The 13,885-nt window shown below is 37.4% G+C and overlaps 1 protein-coding gene across 3 annotated transcripts in view; it reads right to left on the bottom strand.

The window, feature by feature from the left end:
• Positions 1–583: 583 nt before the first annotated feature.
• Positions 584–13,885, bottom strand: part of wrnip1 (Werner helicase interacting protein 1) — a 48,858-nt gene continuing 35,556 nt past the window's right edge. For 2 of the 3 annotated variants that reach the window (XM_031903239.1, XM_031903238.1), the window contains 3 exons: positions 7,304–7,459; positions 3,515–3,594; positions 584–1,776 (listed from right to left, as the gene is read on the bottom strand). In XM_031903239.1, the coding sequence (XP_031759099.1) occupies positions 1,516–1,776; positions 3,515–3,594; positions 7,304–7,459 (497 nt within the window). In that variant the 3' untranslated portion in view covers positions 584–1,515. 3 annotated transcript variants of the gene reach the window in all.

Genomic DNA, 13,885 nt, shown 5'->3' on the forward strand with positions numbered 1-13,885 from the left:
TTCGGTGCGTGTATGGCATGTCGGCGAGTCGACCGATATCGCAGGAAGCTGCTGATATCGGTCGACTCACCGATCGGACTGGTTAAAAGATTTTGATTGGGCGCCATAGAAGGCACCTGACCAAAATCTGCCGTCAGGGCTGAATCGGCAGAAGGAGGTAGAAATCCTATTGTTTCTACCTCCTTATCTGCTGTTTCAGCCCTGAACGGTGTGTGGCGGATCTGACGATGTTTCGTGCGACCATCGGTCGTCAGATCGCCACGTGTGTGGCCACCTTTAGGTTTGACTTCAGCCGGGGGAACTATCTGAAAAAAGTTTGTATATTCGCTTTGTGCGGGTTCCCTCTGAGTTCTTTTGTTTTCTCATACAGACATACTGGCTGCTGATAAAAATGATAGTAGTAGTGTATGTGAATCAGAAAAGCACTCAAATGGTAAGCTCTACTGGGCAGGGACAAATGATGTGAATCACAGACATGATAAAATGAACAGATTGAAAACCTAACTGCTGCATGCATTCAATCATTTGGTTTTGGGGAATATAAATGTACTGCTGTATTGAATAGACTTTTAAAGACTCCATATACTGATGAACATTAACAAATATTTATTGAAAGAGGAGCAAAGAAACTTTGTGTACTAAAGGACAAATATTCAAAAGAAATACATTAACAGGCCAATAAGGAGGCAGTGTTTGTGTTTCCCCTTAAGGCTGATGGCAGACGAGGCGTAGGACGGATATTTTCAGCAAGCGGAAAAGCGCTTGCTGAAAATACCGCCCTACGCCTCGTCTGCCATCAGCCTAACTCTGCCACTGACCAATTTTCTGTAGGCTTTAACTTACAAACAAAGCTGGCAGTTAAACAGTAGTTTGTGTAAAACACACATGGAAACTGTTTTCTTTTAATCTTGGGAAATTGTAATTGTACACTGCTATTATACTTTTTTGGTACAGAAAAATAAGGTTGCCACTATCCACTGTGGTTGGGAATCACTTTAGTGCATACAATATACCATGCCCGAATAAATTATGGGTATGGGGATATTTAACTATATCTCTAAAACAAAGAAACCTGTAACTTCATGTTACAACTGACAGACAACTATCTTACTCACACAGGGATGCCAGACAGACAGAAGTATGGCAGATATTCTTGGGTTTTCTGGGTATGGGCTCTTTCTGAAATTTAAAGCAGCATGCCTTAAGGCTCCTAAAAACATTTACACAACAACTCCGCTAGGATTGTTTTGTTATTGATGTGGATGTGTGTTAGTTTAGCAAACACTATGATACTGTATTATTATTACTACAGAGAAAAAAAAATCAATTGTTTAAATTGTGTTCTATGGGAAATAGCATCCCCATATGTTTAGCTTTGCAAACAAAGGGATCCCCAATTGATTCCATACCCAAAACTTATTATACGTGCAATTAAAAGTGTCTTTCCTTCCCCAGATAGGAATGTGACAATGCACCTGTTCACAGAACAAGAGATTTTGACATTGATGTAGATGTTCAAACAAATGTGACCCCTTTCATTTCCTCAGGCATGTAGTCTTGCTCTACTGGTTCGGAGAACAATGGGTTATATTTATAGCCTTTACCATAACCTAAACCTTTCATTAATTTTGTTGGTGCATTTCTCAAGTGAAGAGGGACAGATGGAAGTGGACCCTTGTGGTTCTTCAAGCACTCCTTTACTTTATTGTAGGCACTATACACTGAAATTGATTTTGGAGCACAAGCCAGGTACATGACACACTGTGCTAATATAACCTGGAAAAGAAAAAAATATATATTACAAACGCAACCTCTCAGAAACTGCCAATGCCAAAAAATGCATTCTTCAATTATATTCATTAGAATACTTTTAGCCATATAGAAAAGCTTTCTTTTGTTGTGGCATATTATAAGGAATTTGCTGTATGTATGTACAGGAACTATTATCTGGAATGCTTGGGAACTGGGCTTTCCCAGATTGATTTGGATCACCATACCTGCTTAAACATTTAAACCTTATATAAACCCAAATCGATTGTTTTGCCATCAATATATCAATATAGATTTGTGCAGCTTAGCTAGGAATTGATCAAGTACAAGGTACAGTTATATTATTACTGACAAAAAGGAAATAATTAAAAAAAAAAAAAAAATTATATATTTATAAAATTATTTGCTTTATGTCAGGAGTATTCTGGATAACAGGCTTCCGGATAATGGATCTCATACTTTAATCTATTGGTTTAGTTACTTTCCTAACCAATTTAGTTAGCCAATACATACATAAGCATCTAGCTGCAGCATGTTTTGAGTTCCATGCAATTACGGATATCTGACATTAGGGGGCTGATTTACTAATCCACAAATCCCGAATGGGAAAAAATCGGATTGGAAACGAACATTTTGCAACTTTTTCGTATTTTTTGCGATTTTTCCGTCACCGTCGCGACTTTTTCGTAGCCGTTACGACTTGCGTGAATTGTCGCAAATTTTTCATAGCCATTACAAATTTCGTGAATTGTCGTGACTTTTTCATAGCTATTATGACTTTCGTGAATTGTCGCGACTTTTTCATAGCCATTATGACTTTCGTGAATTGTCGCGACTTTTTCATAGCCATTATGACTTTCGTGAATTGTCGCAACTTTTTCATAGCCATTACGACTTTCGCGAATTGTCGCAACTTTTTCGTATTGAGCGCGAAAAATTTGCGTCAATTCGTGAAAAAGACGTAAAATACCGATCATTACGAAAAAAACGCATTCGGGCGCTTTTCGGACAATCGTGGATTAGTAAATGTGTCCCTAAGTGTCAATCAGTATCACTGGAATACTGGAACACTGGGAATGCACAGAAAACAAACCAGATTTTAGTCTGTGGTTTACAATTCTGGAAAGTATGACCAAAAGAATAAAGTATCCATAGAGTCTGCATAATTGTGATATCTTTGAGAATACCCTTACTTCTATAATAAATCAAGAACTACAGGGAATACAATAGACCCCCCTTTTTACATTTTTCAGGTGAACAGGAAAAAAGTGTAAAATCCAAGAAACCGTAAAATAGCTATATCATAAATTATATCTCTAAAACAAAGAGACCTGTAACTTCCTGGTACAACTAACAAACAACTATCTTACTTACACAGGGGATGCCAGACAGACAGAAGTATGGCAGATATTCTTGGGACCTGGGTTTTTATTTTGGTGCTTTGCAGATTAAGGGATCCCGGATAATTGATTCCATGCCCATAACTTATTATACATGCAATTAAAAGAATTTTTCCTTCTTTCCTTCCCAGTTAGGAATTTGACAATGCACCTGTTTACAGAACAAGAGATTTTGAAGTTGATGTAGATGTTCAAGCAAATGAGATCCCTTTTATTTACTCAGGCATGTAGTCCTGCTCTACTGGTTCTACTACTGGAGAACCCTGGGCTATATTTATAGCTTTTGTTATAACCTAAATCTTTCATTAATTTTGTTGGTATTGCTGAAATTTTTAAAAACTTACTTCACATTCTGGCATTCCTATAAAATGGCAGGCCTGGTAAGTGGATACCGCTTGTGTTAGGGCCTGAGGATCTGCTAGTCCTGTAGAGAGAGAGAGAGAGAGAGGAAAAAAAAAAAGACACACCATTGGACACATAAAATGTGCTTGCCCATCAAATTCACAGTAACAACTCAGATTATGCTGTGACATCTTTTAATTTCTAGAAGCTAACTTTTCCATCACTTCTCCAGATAAAGGCTCTTTTTTATTCTGGGTGGGTAAATTATCTTTGGATATGTTTTGTAATGTTTTGTGAATCAGATCTAATGATATGTCACATCATTTCACATAGGAACTGGACATGTACACACCTTATTTTAACAATATCCTTAAAATCATACATATAAAAGGGAAGGGCAGTGGTGGGCAGATGAATTACTCTATACTATCATTAATCTCTATTTAATAAGGTTAAATTTACAATTAATTGACTTTATAAGCGCGGTGCTGATTTTGAGTTATGTTACCACATCAAAACTGTATAAAAGGGCAATGAGCAAACTAATGTCCCTCAGCAAGGATTAAAAGAGTTATTTTATTTTCTACTTCAGCCAGTAGGTGGTACAATTCCACAGGAGGGAGAAATATAAGGAGAAAAGTAAGGTACCACTGATTGGTTAGGCTAGATGTTTTGGAACTCACTGCAAGTGGTGAGAGTCAGTTGTGGGTTAGGTCAGTAATTAACTAGTAATTAGTAATTAACTAATTACAGTATTTCCTATTATTAGCAATGCTGATCAGGTATTTCCCTATCATGTGATCAGCATTGCTAATACAGGCGAATAGTGTAAATTATTATTTATTACGGTAATTTAAAGTTACAGTACACATACAGTACCGGTATATATCAGGCTCCTGTCAGATGTCTTTAATCGTAATGCACTATGTCTGTTGCTGATCTAGAACTGTAAAGTTCTGTTTCAAAGTCTTCTTTTTTTTATCCAGTTAGAAATGGATACCGGTACCACTAATCCTGGACCAAAACAAAAACGCAGGTCATACGAAGCTGGTTTCAAACTCAAGGTTGTGTCAAGAGCAGAAGAAAGCAATAACAGTATTGCAAGTAGGGAATTTTGTGTTGACGAAAAACAAGTGAGGGAGTGGCTGAAAATGAAGGCTGGCTTGGAAAAGATTCCAAAGACTAAAAAAGCTTGACGTGGTTTAATGACTTCTTATGGGGCTCTAGAGAATGAATTGCATAAATGGGTTCTGGTGTCTCATCAAAATGGTTACTGCGTAACACGCATGGGAATTCGCTTACGTGCCCTTCAAATGGCTAAGGATGACAAATATAAAGCACCAGGCATTGAAAAATTTGTTGCGTCAGCAGGATGGTGTACCCCCTTCATGAATAGGTTTGACCTATGTTTGCGACAAAGAACAAAGATTTCACAGAAGTTGCCTCGAGACCTTGAAGAAAAAGTGATGTCATTCCAATCATTCATCATAAAACAAAGGAGGATTCATAATTATGACCTGGGAGATATTGGGAACATGGATGAAACCCCTATGACTTTTGATCTTCCAAGCAACAGAACTGTGGCAAGTTTGGGAGACAAAACTATTTTCCTCAGAACCACAGGAAATTAAAAAAAACACTTCACAGTTGTTCTGTCATGTTTGGCTAACGGAACTAAGCTGCGGCCTGTTATTTTTAAAAGAAAGACCTTGCCGAAAACTGTAAAATTTCCACCACGAATTACAGTGCGCCCACACATATTAAAGGCTGGATGGATGAAGAAGGAACAAAAAAATGGCTGGAAGAAATTTGGAACGGACGACCAGGAGCAGCCTTAAAGAAGAAACCATCATTGCTAGTTTGGGATATGTTCAGAGCCCACACATGTGATGACATAAAAAAATTGGCAAATTCTTCTCAAGTTACTTTGGCCGTTATTCCAGGTGGGCTTACATCTGTGTTTCAGCCCCTGGATGTGTCTTTAAATAAACCTTTCAAAGACCATGTGCGAAAGAAGTGGCATGAATGGATGTCATCTGGTCAAGGCCGACTGACAAAAGTTGGAAACCTAATGAAGCACGACATAGAATTAATAGCAAAGTGGGTTCGAGATGCATGGGAAGACATTCCAGAGGACATGGTGCAACGCGTCTTCAAGAAATGTGGCATCAGTAATGCTATGGATGGCAGTGAAGACAGCGCTTTGTATGAGATTGACAGCAGTGATGGTGATGACTGAAAACTCAGTGATGACAATGTCTATGCTGATAACCTCACACCAGCTGAAGCTCTGTTTGGACATACAGATGATGAAGAGGAATCCAGTTTTGAAGGATTTAAACCCTTTGTGTTTTAGCTTGGTTGCTGATCTAAGGGGGTAGTACTCTTACGGTTTCATTATTGATACCATATTGTTTGTTGACGCTCTTCTCCACTTACAGAGTTAGTTAAACTGTTTTTCTTTGAAATAAATATGTTAAAACATATACCCAACTGATGCCTCAATGTGATTTTATTGGTATTTATTTTGATTATTGAAACTTAGCAGTAGCGGCTGCATTTCCCTAGGCTTATACTCGAGTCAATAAGATTTTCCAGTTTTCTTAGGTAAAATTTGGTACCTCGGCTTATATTCGGATCAGCTTATACTCGAGTATATACAGTATCTTTCTTGAGCATTCAACTTTTTAAAACTCTTTTGTGAGAACTATTCTAATAAAAACTTGTATTGGATGAATGAATGTTTGAGTGGATGTATTTATAGGAACTACTTCAATTTATCTCTTGTTTTTCATTTTGTTATATCTGCTGCACAACAGAATACAGTTCTATTAGAGGAAATGTCAAGTGGGCAAAGACACCAATGAGAGCAATTGGGTGCTACTGACAAGCCATTAAGCAGAATTAAACCACTGACAAAATAATTAAACCAAAAAGAATTATAATGGGAAAACATTACCTAAAGAAAATATATTATGTAAGATTTATCGATTGCAGAGTTATGATTGGATATTGTTAATTTACCTTTATTATCCCTAATAAATGCCTTATTTTGCTTCACTGATGTAAATAAAGCATTCTGTTCTATAGACCCACTGACTGGGGATAACAGTGTGCTGGAGAAGTAGTGGTTTTATAAGAAACTGAAAGTTCACAGAGGCATCACCACAAATTATTCTTATGTAGATTCGAATCCTGTAGCATTTATAATGCGTTTCAATCTTAAACAAAAAGAGCTAGCACTATTTAAAATTAGCCCACAACCAGGCCATAAATACTGTAAGTGCATTTAGCAATAAAAACTTAATGCTGTATATGTTCTTGTGAAGAACCTTCATTAAGGCCCATACAATGTTCTGGTCTTAAGCACCAAATCTTTTTGATACAAATTTTTGTTCTCCCATAGTTTGAAGTTTTGGGAGTTTGTTATCTGAAGTTAGTTTTGGTTATAGAAAAAGAACTCATCAATATGGGGCAAAGCCAAGCACAGAAATGGGCCATGGAAGCTGCTGCTCGCCCCAGAACATTTTTACAGAGAAGGAAAAGTTGGCACCATAGAAAAGAGCCATTATTCAACACTCCAGACTCTCCTGCACTACAGTAGTTATGACACAAAAACAAATGAACTGAACTTTTTTTAATCAAGATGCTTAAGTGTGCTGATGCAGCTGAACAGAGAATTTTGGCAACTGAAGGCACAAATGATTGTTTAAATTATCAAGTGTTTCTTTGGAAAATAAGGGTGCAGTTTTCATTTTTGAGATTCCAAGGGCACAGTTACACCTACATACCTACATCCTCGCTTGCAAATCTCACCAGCCGTCTTGCTACATACAATGGATTTTCTCCACCCTCAAGCATTCGACCAAGCCAATATAATGAAGCATTCTGATCAGAGCCACGCATAGATTTGTGAAGTGCTGAAATACAGTTGTAGTGTTCTTCCCCTGTCATGTGGAAATAGGAGAAAGTCTAACATTAATGTTGGAACAAATTAACACTCATTCCGAAAGAGCCCTGCTCTGCTGTTAGTTGTTCTGTCACTACGCAGGCTCCGACTAAATATATTGTATGTTAGATTAGAGCAGTGGTCCCCAACCAGTGGCTCAGGAGCAACATGTTGCTCCCCAACCCCATGGCTGTTGCTCCCAGTGGCCTTAAATGAGGTGCTTATTTTTACATTTCTGGCTTTGGTTGCATAAAAACCAGGTGTACTGCTAAGCAGAGCCTCCTGTAGGCTGCCAGTTCACAGGGGTTACCAAATAGCCAATCACAGTGCTTTTTGGCACCCCCGGTACGTTTTTCATGCTTGTGTTACTGCCGAACTCGTTTAACATTTGAATGTGGCTCAAGGGAAAAAAGGTTGAGGACTCCAGGATTAAAGTAAATTTACTAACTTAAATGCAATTTACCAATCTTTTTTTTTATTCTAGCTGCAGTATAATTATGGGCCCAATAAATCGTATGCACCAAAACCTGTGAAGCCACAAGTTGTGTTTGTATTTCTTCGAGTGTTAATATGGGTGCTAACTGTATAATTTCCTGAACAGCAATGCACAACCCAGCAATAATGGCGTACAATTCAAAAGGTGCAAGTCTCTTGTATGTATAGGAGCAACACGCAAATGGTTCTCTAGCAGTAAAAACTCCTTGAGGCGGGTAATACAGATAAGTAATCCATTATCTATAAACATATTATCCAGGATGTTTTGAATTAAGGGTAAGGCCAACACCCATAGACTGCGTAGATCATTTTTTAAATTTGCTTTTTCGTTGCAATAATAAAACAGTACCTTGTATGTGATTCTACCTAAGCATATAAGTCATGGGCTAGGGCCATTGCCACATTTCATGCAATTTTACCATTTTATATTTTTACTCAACTGTTTGTCACCTGGAACTTTTAAACGTGTATGTTTTTATCCTAGGACTAGAGTAAAGAGGATGTGGATTAAATCTGTTTTTTTTTTTATTATTTATTGTTTTTATTGGTGAATAAAATGAAATTAACATCAAAAAAAAAAAGTTACATTGATCTTACATTATACCATATGAAGTATAAAGAAACAAGGTACAAAACGTGCCCAAAGCACTAGAATATGATGTAGCACTGTTGTGTTGTTTCCATAGCAGGTAGGTGAACACTAAACACAGTTTCACCAGTTTTTTATTTTTTAACTATCTACAACTAAACAACTAAACAGATCTAACAGAAGGATAGGGTAAAGAAGTGAAAAGAAAATGAGAAGGGCAAGAAAAGAAAAGTAGTCAAGGCGCATAAAAAAGCATATCAACAAATAGTGTATTAATTATTTAGCTGCATCCAAGGCCTAACAACAGAGACATTTTTCAAAGAAAATTCCTAATTGGATTTTCCCCTACAAACTTGCTGTTATTCCATAAGTTCCATTTTGCGTGGTATTTGTGCAGAAGGTGATTGATTAAATCTGTTTTACTGCTCTACTGAAACATACAATTTTTTTTGTACATTTTTGTTTTATAAATGTATTTACTTTTGAGTTACTAACATTTTTGCAGATTGCAAATAATACAGTCATGCTGTGGGTTGTTTCCAGATTTCACCTGCTCTAACATGTTGGCAACATACTAAAACTAAAATTAAAGCATGCACCAATTTTGGGTACATGTTTATAGTACTGACATTGCTTTATAGCAATATACATACAATTAGTATCCTATCATAGCAAATTACAGATGCAGATTTTAACAATACAAAATAGTCCAGTTCCAAAGTAACACAAACATTTTGCATGTGATATTCAAAACACACATAAAAGTAATTAAGCAAAGTACTGTCAAGGTTAATTAAATGCTGTAACACTGATATTTCACAACATTTTGTACTAATTCAATATATGTTACAACATATGATATTCTCTGCACATTCATTTTTTCCTCTGTGGACATTTGAAACTTGATGAATAGATGTTTCCAACACTCACTACATATAGGAGTGTAAAGGCAACAGCTGTGTCGCTGAGAGATAGAGGGAAACAAAATGTTATTTCCAAAGTAACACCATAATGATCTTAAAGAACATGAAACCTGTTTTGCTGAATGAAAGGAACAACACATTTATCTCCACTAGAATGTAAACAGATTGCAGATATAAAAGAAAGTGGGCAAGTGAATGTGAAAATACTCAATAACTTAAAAATGTCTACATATGATCAATGGGAACTGCACAAGGTTCCTATATTTTAAAAATTTTTTAATAAAATTTATACCAAACCAACAACAGTGTACCAATTCAGTTAAAAGCACAAAACAAGTCATTAAACTGGTATACAATAGAATATTTTAGAACACCAAGCCAAAGAATTATACAGAAGAACCTGAAGTTGAAAAGACACAAATATTTTTGCATTTTTATTTTCAACTATGAGGCCCATATTTTGATAAATCTGGATTGTATGCTGTGGGCTTCAGAGCTATGTTTATAGGAGAAGGAAAGGATAATACTTATTGTACAGCGCCACGGAATATGTTGGCGCTTTATAAATAAATGTTAATAATAATAAAGAGTTAATCTCAAACTGCAGGCATACCTTCAGTTCTCTCAATGGTGCCCTTAAGTCTCCCCATATTTCTCCCGTTGAGATGATCAGAAGCCTCATAGGAAAAAAAAATGCTGAGCTCTGTAAAGAAAGTTCCCACAATGCCTCACTCTTGCACCAAGACCCAGACCATTGTACATGCTCAGTAAGTTAGACTATGAAGAAGTATATTCCTAAGGATGGGGGGGGGGGAGCAGGAGAGGGGAGAGAGCTGCATGTCTCTGGCACAGGAAAACAAAGACAACAAATCCTGTTTCTTTTGACAGAGAAGTCAGTGCAGAAACACAACACAAATTATATAAAGATTGTTACAATTTGCTTAATTTTTTTAAAAAAATTCCACAAAAACGTTTTGCTTTAGTGCAAAAAAAACACCAATTGCAAAAAAGAAACAACCATTAGTAAATCTAAAGTGTAAAAGTCATCAGTCGATTTACTGGACTTTTTTATAAATAAAATTGCAAACAATTGTAGAGCAATAGTATGCTTGAGACTTGAGATCCAGAGAGTAAGGCATTCACGATGACAGCAACATTTTTTCACACTTCACAAAAGAACCTGCTGGTATGTTCTCATTATAATGTCAAGCTAAACAATGTGCTGGTACTCTGTGCTAGCTATCATATTCTCAACTTGCAGGCTGAGCCTGCAACAATACACCAAGCAGCTGAGCATGCTGAATCAGTGTCAAGGGCGTCACTCTGTCTCTGAACTAGCAGGCAGATGTCTGAAGCCACATTCTGTGTTTGTACACAGTAGTAATCTTTACTTCCTTCTACATACATACATACATATAGTGCTTTGTTAATGTATTTACCCCACTTGGCATTTGTCATGTATTGTTACATTCCAACCTGTAATTTAAATGTTTCTTAATCTTATTTTATGTGATGAACCTGCAAAAATAGTCTAAGTTGGTGAAGTGAAATGAGAAAAATATATATTGAAAAAAAAAAAAAAAAAAAATGAAAATTTTCATGTGCATATGTATTCACCCCCTTTGCCATGAAGCCCCTACAATGAAACCAATTACCTTCAAAAGTCACATAATTAGTGAAATGAAGTCCACCTATGTGCAAGCTAAGAGGCCCATTCATTTAAGTCCGAATTTCGGATGTTTAAAAGTACAAATGGCAAAACTTCTGAGTAAATATGATAATTTCTGATGATCAGAAATGGCGCAAAACCCTTTCTGACTTTGAAATTCAATGCATGATTTTCCATAGGACTCAATAGCACCCTGCAGCTCCAACCTGGCCAAAAGATAGTCACGATACTGAAGCTTGAATGTATTCCGAAACTCGTTATCGTTGCGCAAAGAACAAAAAGATTTTTTATCATGCAAGAACGAACATATTACGAAAAAGTTGTATTTTTTTTAACGATATTATCGTTAACAGTACAACCAGTTCTATACTTTAGAAAAAAATCGTATTTTTTGTAATCGGACCCTTCGTACTTTAATGAATGGGCCCCTAAGCATCACATGATCTGTCAGTATAAACTGCCATAAAGGCTTCAACACCACAAAGCAAGAGGCATCACACCTTAAAGACCAAGGAGCTCTCCAAAGAAGTCAGGGACAAAGTTGTTGAGAATTACAAGTCAGGGTTGGGTTATAAAAAAAATATATCCAGATCTTTGAGGATGCCCCTGAGCACCATCAAATCCATCATCTTCAAATGGAAAGAAACATGGTACCACAACAAACCTGCCAAGAGAGGGCCGCCCAACAAAACTCACAGACTGGGCAAGGAGGCATTAATCAGAGAGGCAGCACAGAGGCCAAAGGTAACCCTGAAGGGCAGAGTTCCACAGCAGAGACTGGAGTATCTGTCCATAGGCCCACAATAAGCCATACACTACATAGAGCTTGGCTTTATGGAAGAGTGGCCAGAAAAGCTATTACTTAAAAATTAAAAATAAGACGTTTTTAGTTTAGTTATTATATGGTCCCTAAGATGTGTAATTATGTGCTGGGGGTTGCTGTGCTATCCACAGGGGAAGAGGAGGCATAGGGATTTAAGGTTGTGTCTTATTATGACATAATATAATTCTTTCACATATGAATGAAGGGTGATATCCCTACAGTGAGCACCAACCATCTGGGGTTTTGCTGCTCTACCAACATTAATGTGGATATAGTCTTAAAAGCTCTTGTGATAACATGGGTGTGGTTTAAAAGAGGGAGTGGTCAAACTGGCTTCCATTATCGGCCCTCTACCGCGTTGGCCAGAAAAGTTCCGGCCCTCGGTACCACAGAAGTTGGACAGCGCTGCCCTAGAGAAGTTGCAACACTGCGTTCAATTGACAATCTTGAGAGGAGTCTCTAGCTTACTAAGCAGGAGCTAGCGGGGTCAGATAGTTTTGGGGGAGGGGAGCAGCGAAAGGATGATAAGGCAGTAAGCTCGGTGACAGTTAGACAATCTAGTGTGGGGAAAAGGAAGAGGGAGGCTGTGCCAGGGTTTGCTCATCCCAACAGATTTGCCAGATTGTGTGAAGAAGATGAGAGAGTGAACTCTGGACTGGCGGTTCTACAGTAGAGAAGGCTGATCTCTCCGGGAGACCAGTTTCTCTAGTAGTGGTGGGGAGGAGAGCAGAGCTAGGCCTAAACAGATGGTGGTTATAGGGGATTCGAATTAGGGGAGCTGCAGGCTATTGCATGTATTGAAAATTATGATTTAATTGGTATCACTGAGACCTGGTGGGTTGAAAAATGCGACTGGGTCATGAATTTAAATGGTTATACAGTTTTTAGGAGCGACAGAGAGATTAAAAAGGGTGGAGGGGTTTGTCCTTATGTAAAGTCAGATTTAAAGCCATGTAATAAAGACATTACCAATGAAAAAGTTGAATCTCTTTGGGTGGAAATTTCAGTAGGGCTAAAGGTCACAACGAAAATGATCATTGGTGTATGCTATAAACCACCCCGTATAGATGAAGGGGATGAAATTGGGTTTTATGTTTAATTTGCATTTTTTTTCATTTGCTTTCTACATATGGTGACAGGCCCCATTTAAACTAAAGTACTGTATATACTAGAGTGTAAGCCTAGTTTTTCAGCACCCAAAATGTGCTCAAAAAGTCACCCTCGGCTTATACTCGAGTCGGGTGCCATGGGTCCCTCCAAACTAGCACCCTCTGTCCTTTGTGTGCAAATTAGGCCACCCGCAACCAGACCCTCCAGTGCCCTGGCCCACTCCCAAATTCATCTTCATCTACCATCCACACCTGTCCCATTCTGCACTAGACATTTCACTTTATATTCTATATAAACTATATATAGTTTTGAAGGATTTTAACTCTTTGTGTTTTAGCTTGGTTGCTGAGTACTCTTAAGGTATCATTGTTGATAAAACAATTGTTTTTGTTGACCCTCCACTTACAGAGCTAGTTTACAGTTTTTATTTGAAATAAATATTTAAAAACATATACCCCACGGATGCCTCATTTAATGTAATTTTATTGGTATTTATTTTGATGAAACTTAGCAGTAGCTGCTGCATATCCCACCCTAGGCTTATACTCGAGTCAATAAGTTTTTCCAGTTTTCTTAGGTAAAATTAGGTACCTCGGCTTATATGCGGATCGTTTATACTTGAGTATATATACGGTAATACTTACTCAGATCTAGTTATCTCTGTTATAGGTCTGCTATGTTTGTTACAGTATCAATAATGAACACACACTCTTCAGATCCCCCTTCATTCTTCATATCCACATTTAGACTGGGCATCCTGGCAAGCAATATTGCTGTGCAAGTGTACATAAGTGCTATACAGGAAGAACATTATA

Source organism: Xenopus tropicalis, chromosome 6 (genome assembly GCF_000004195.4).
Source record: "Xenopus tropicalis strain Nigerian chromosome 6, UCB_Xtro_10.0, whole genome shotgun sequence".
NCBI lineage: Eukaryota > Metazoa > Chordata > Amphibia > Anura > Pipidae > Xenopus > Xenopus tropicalis.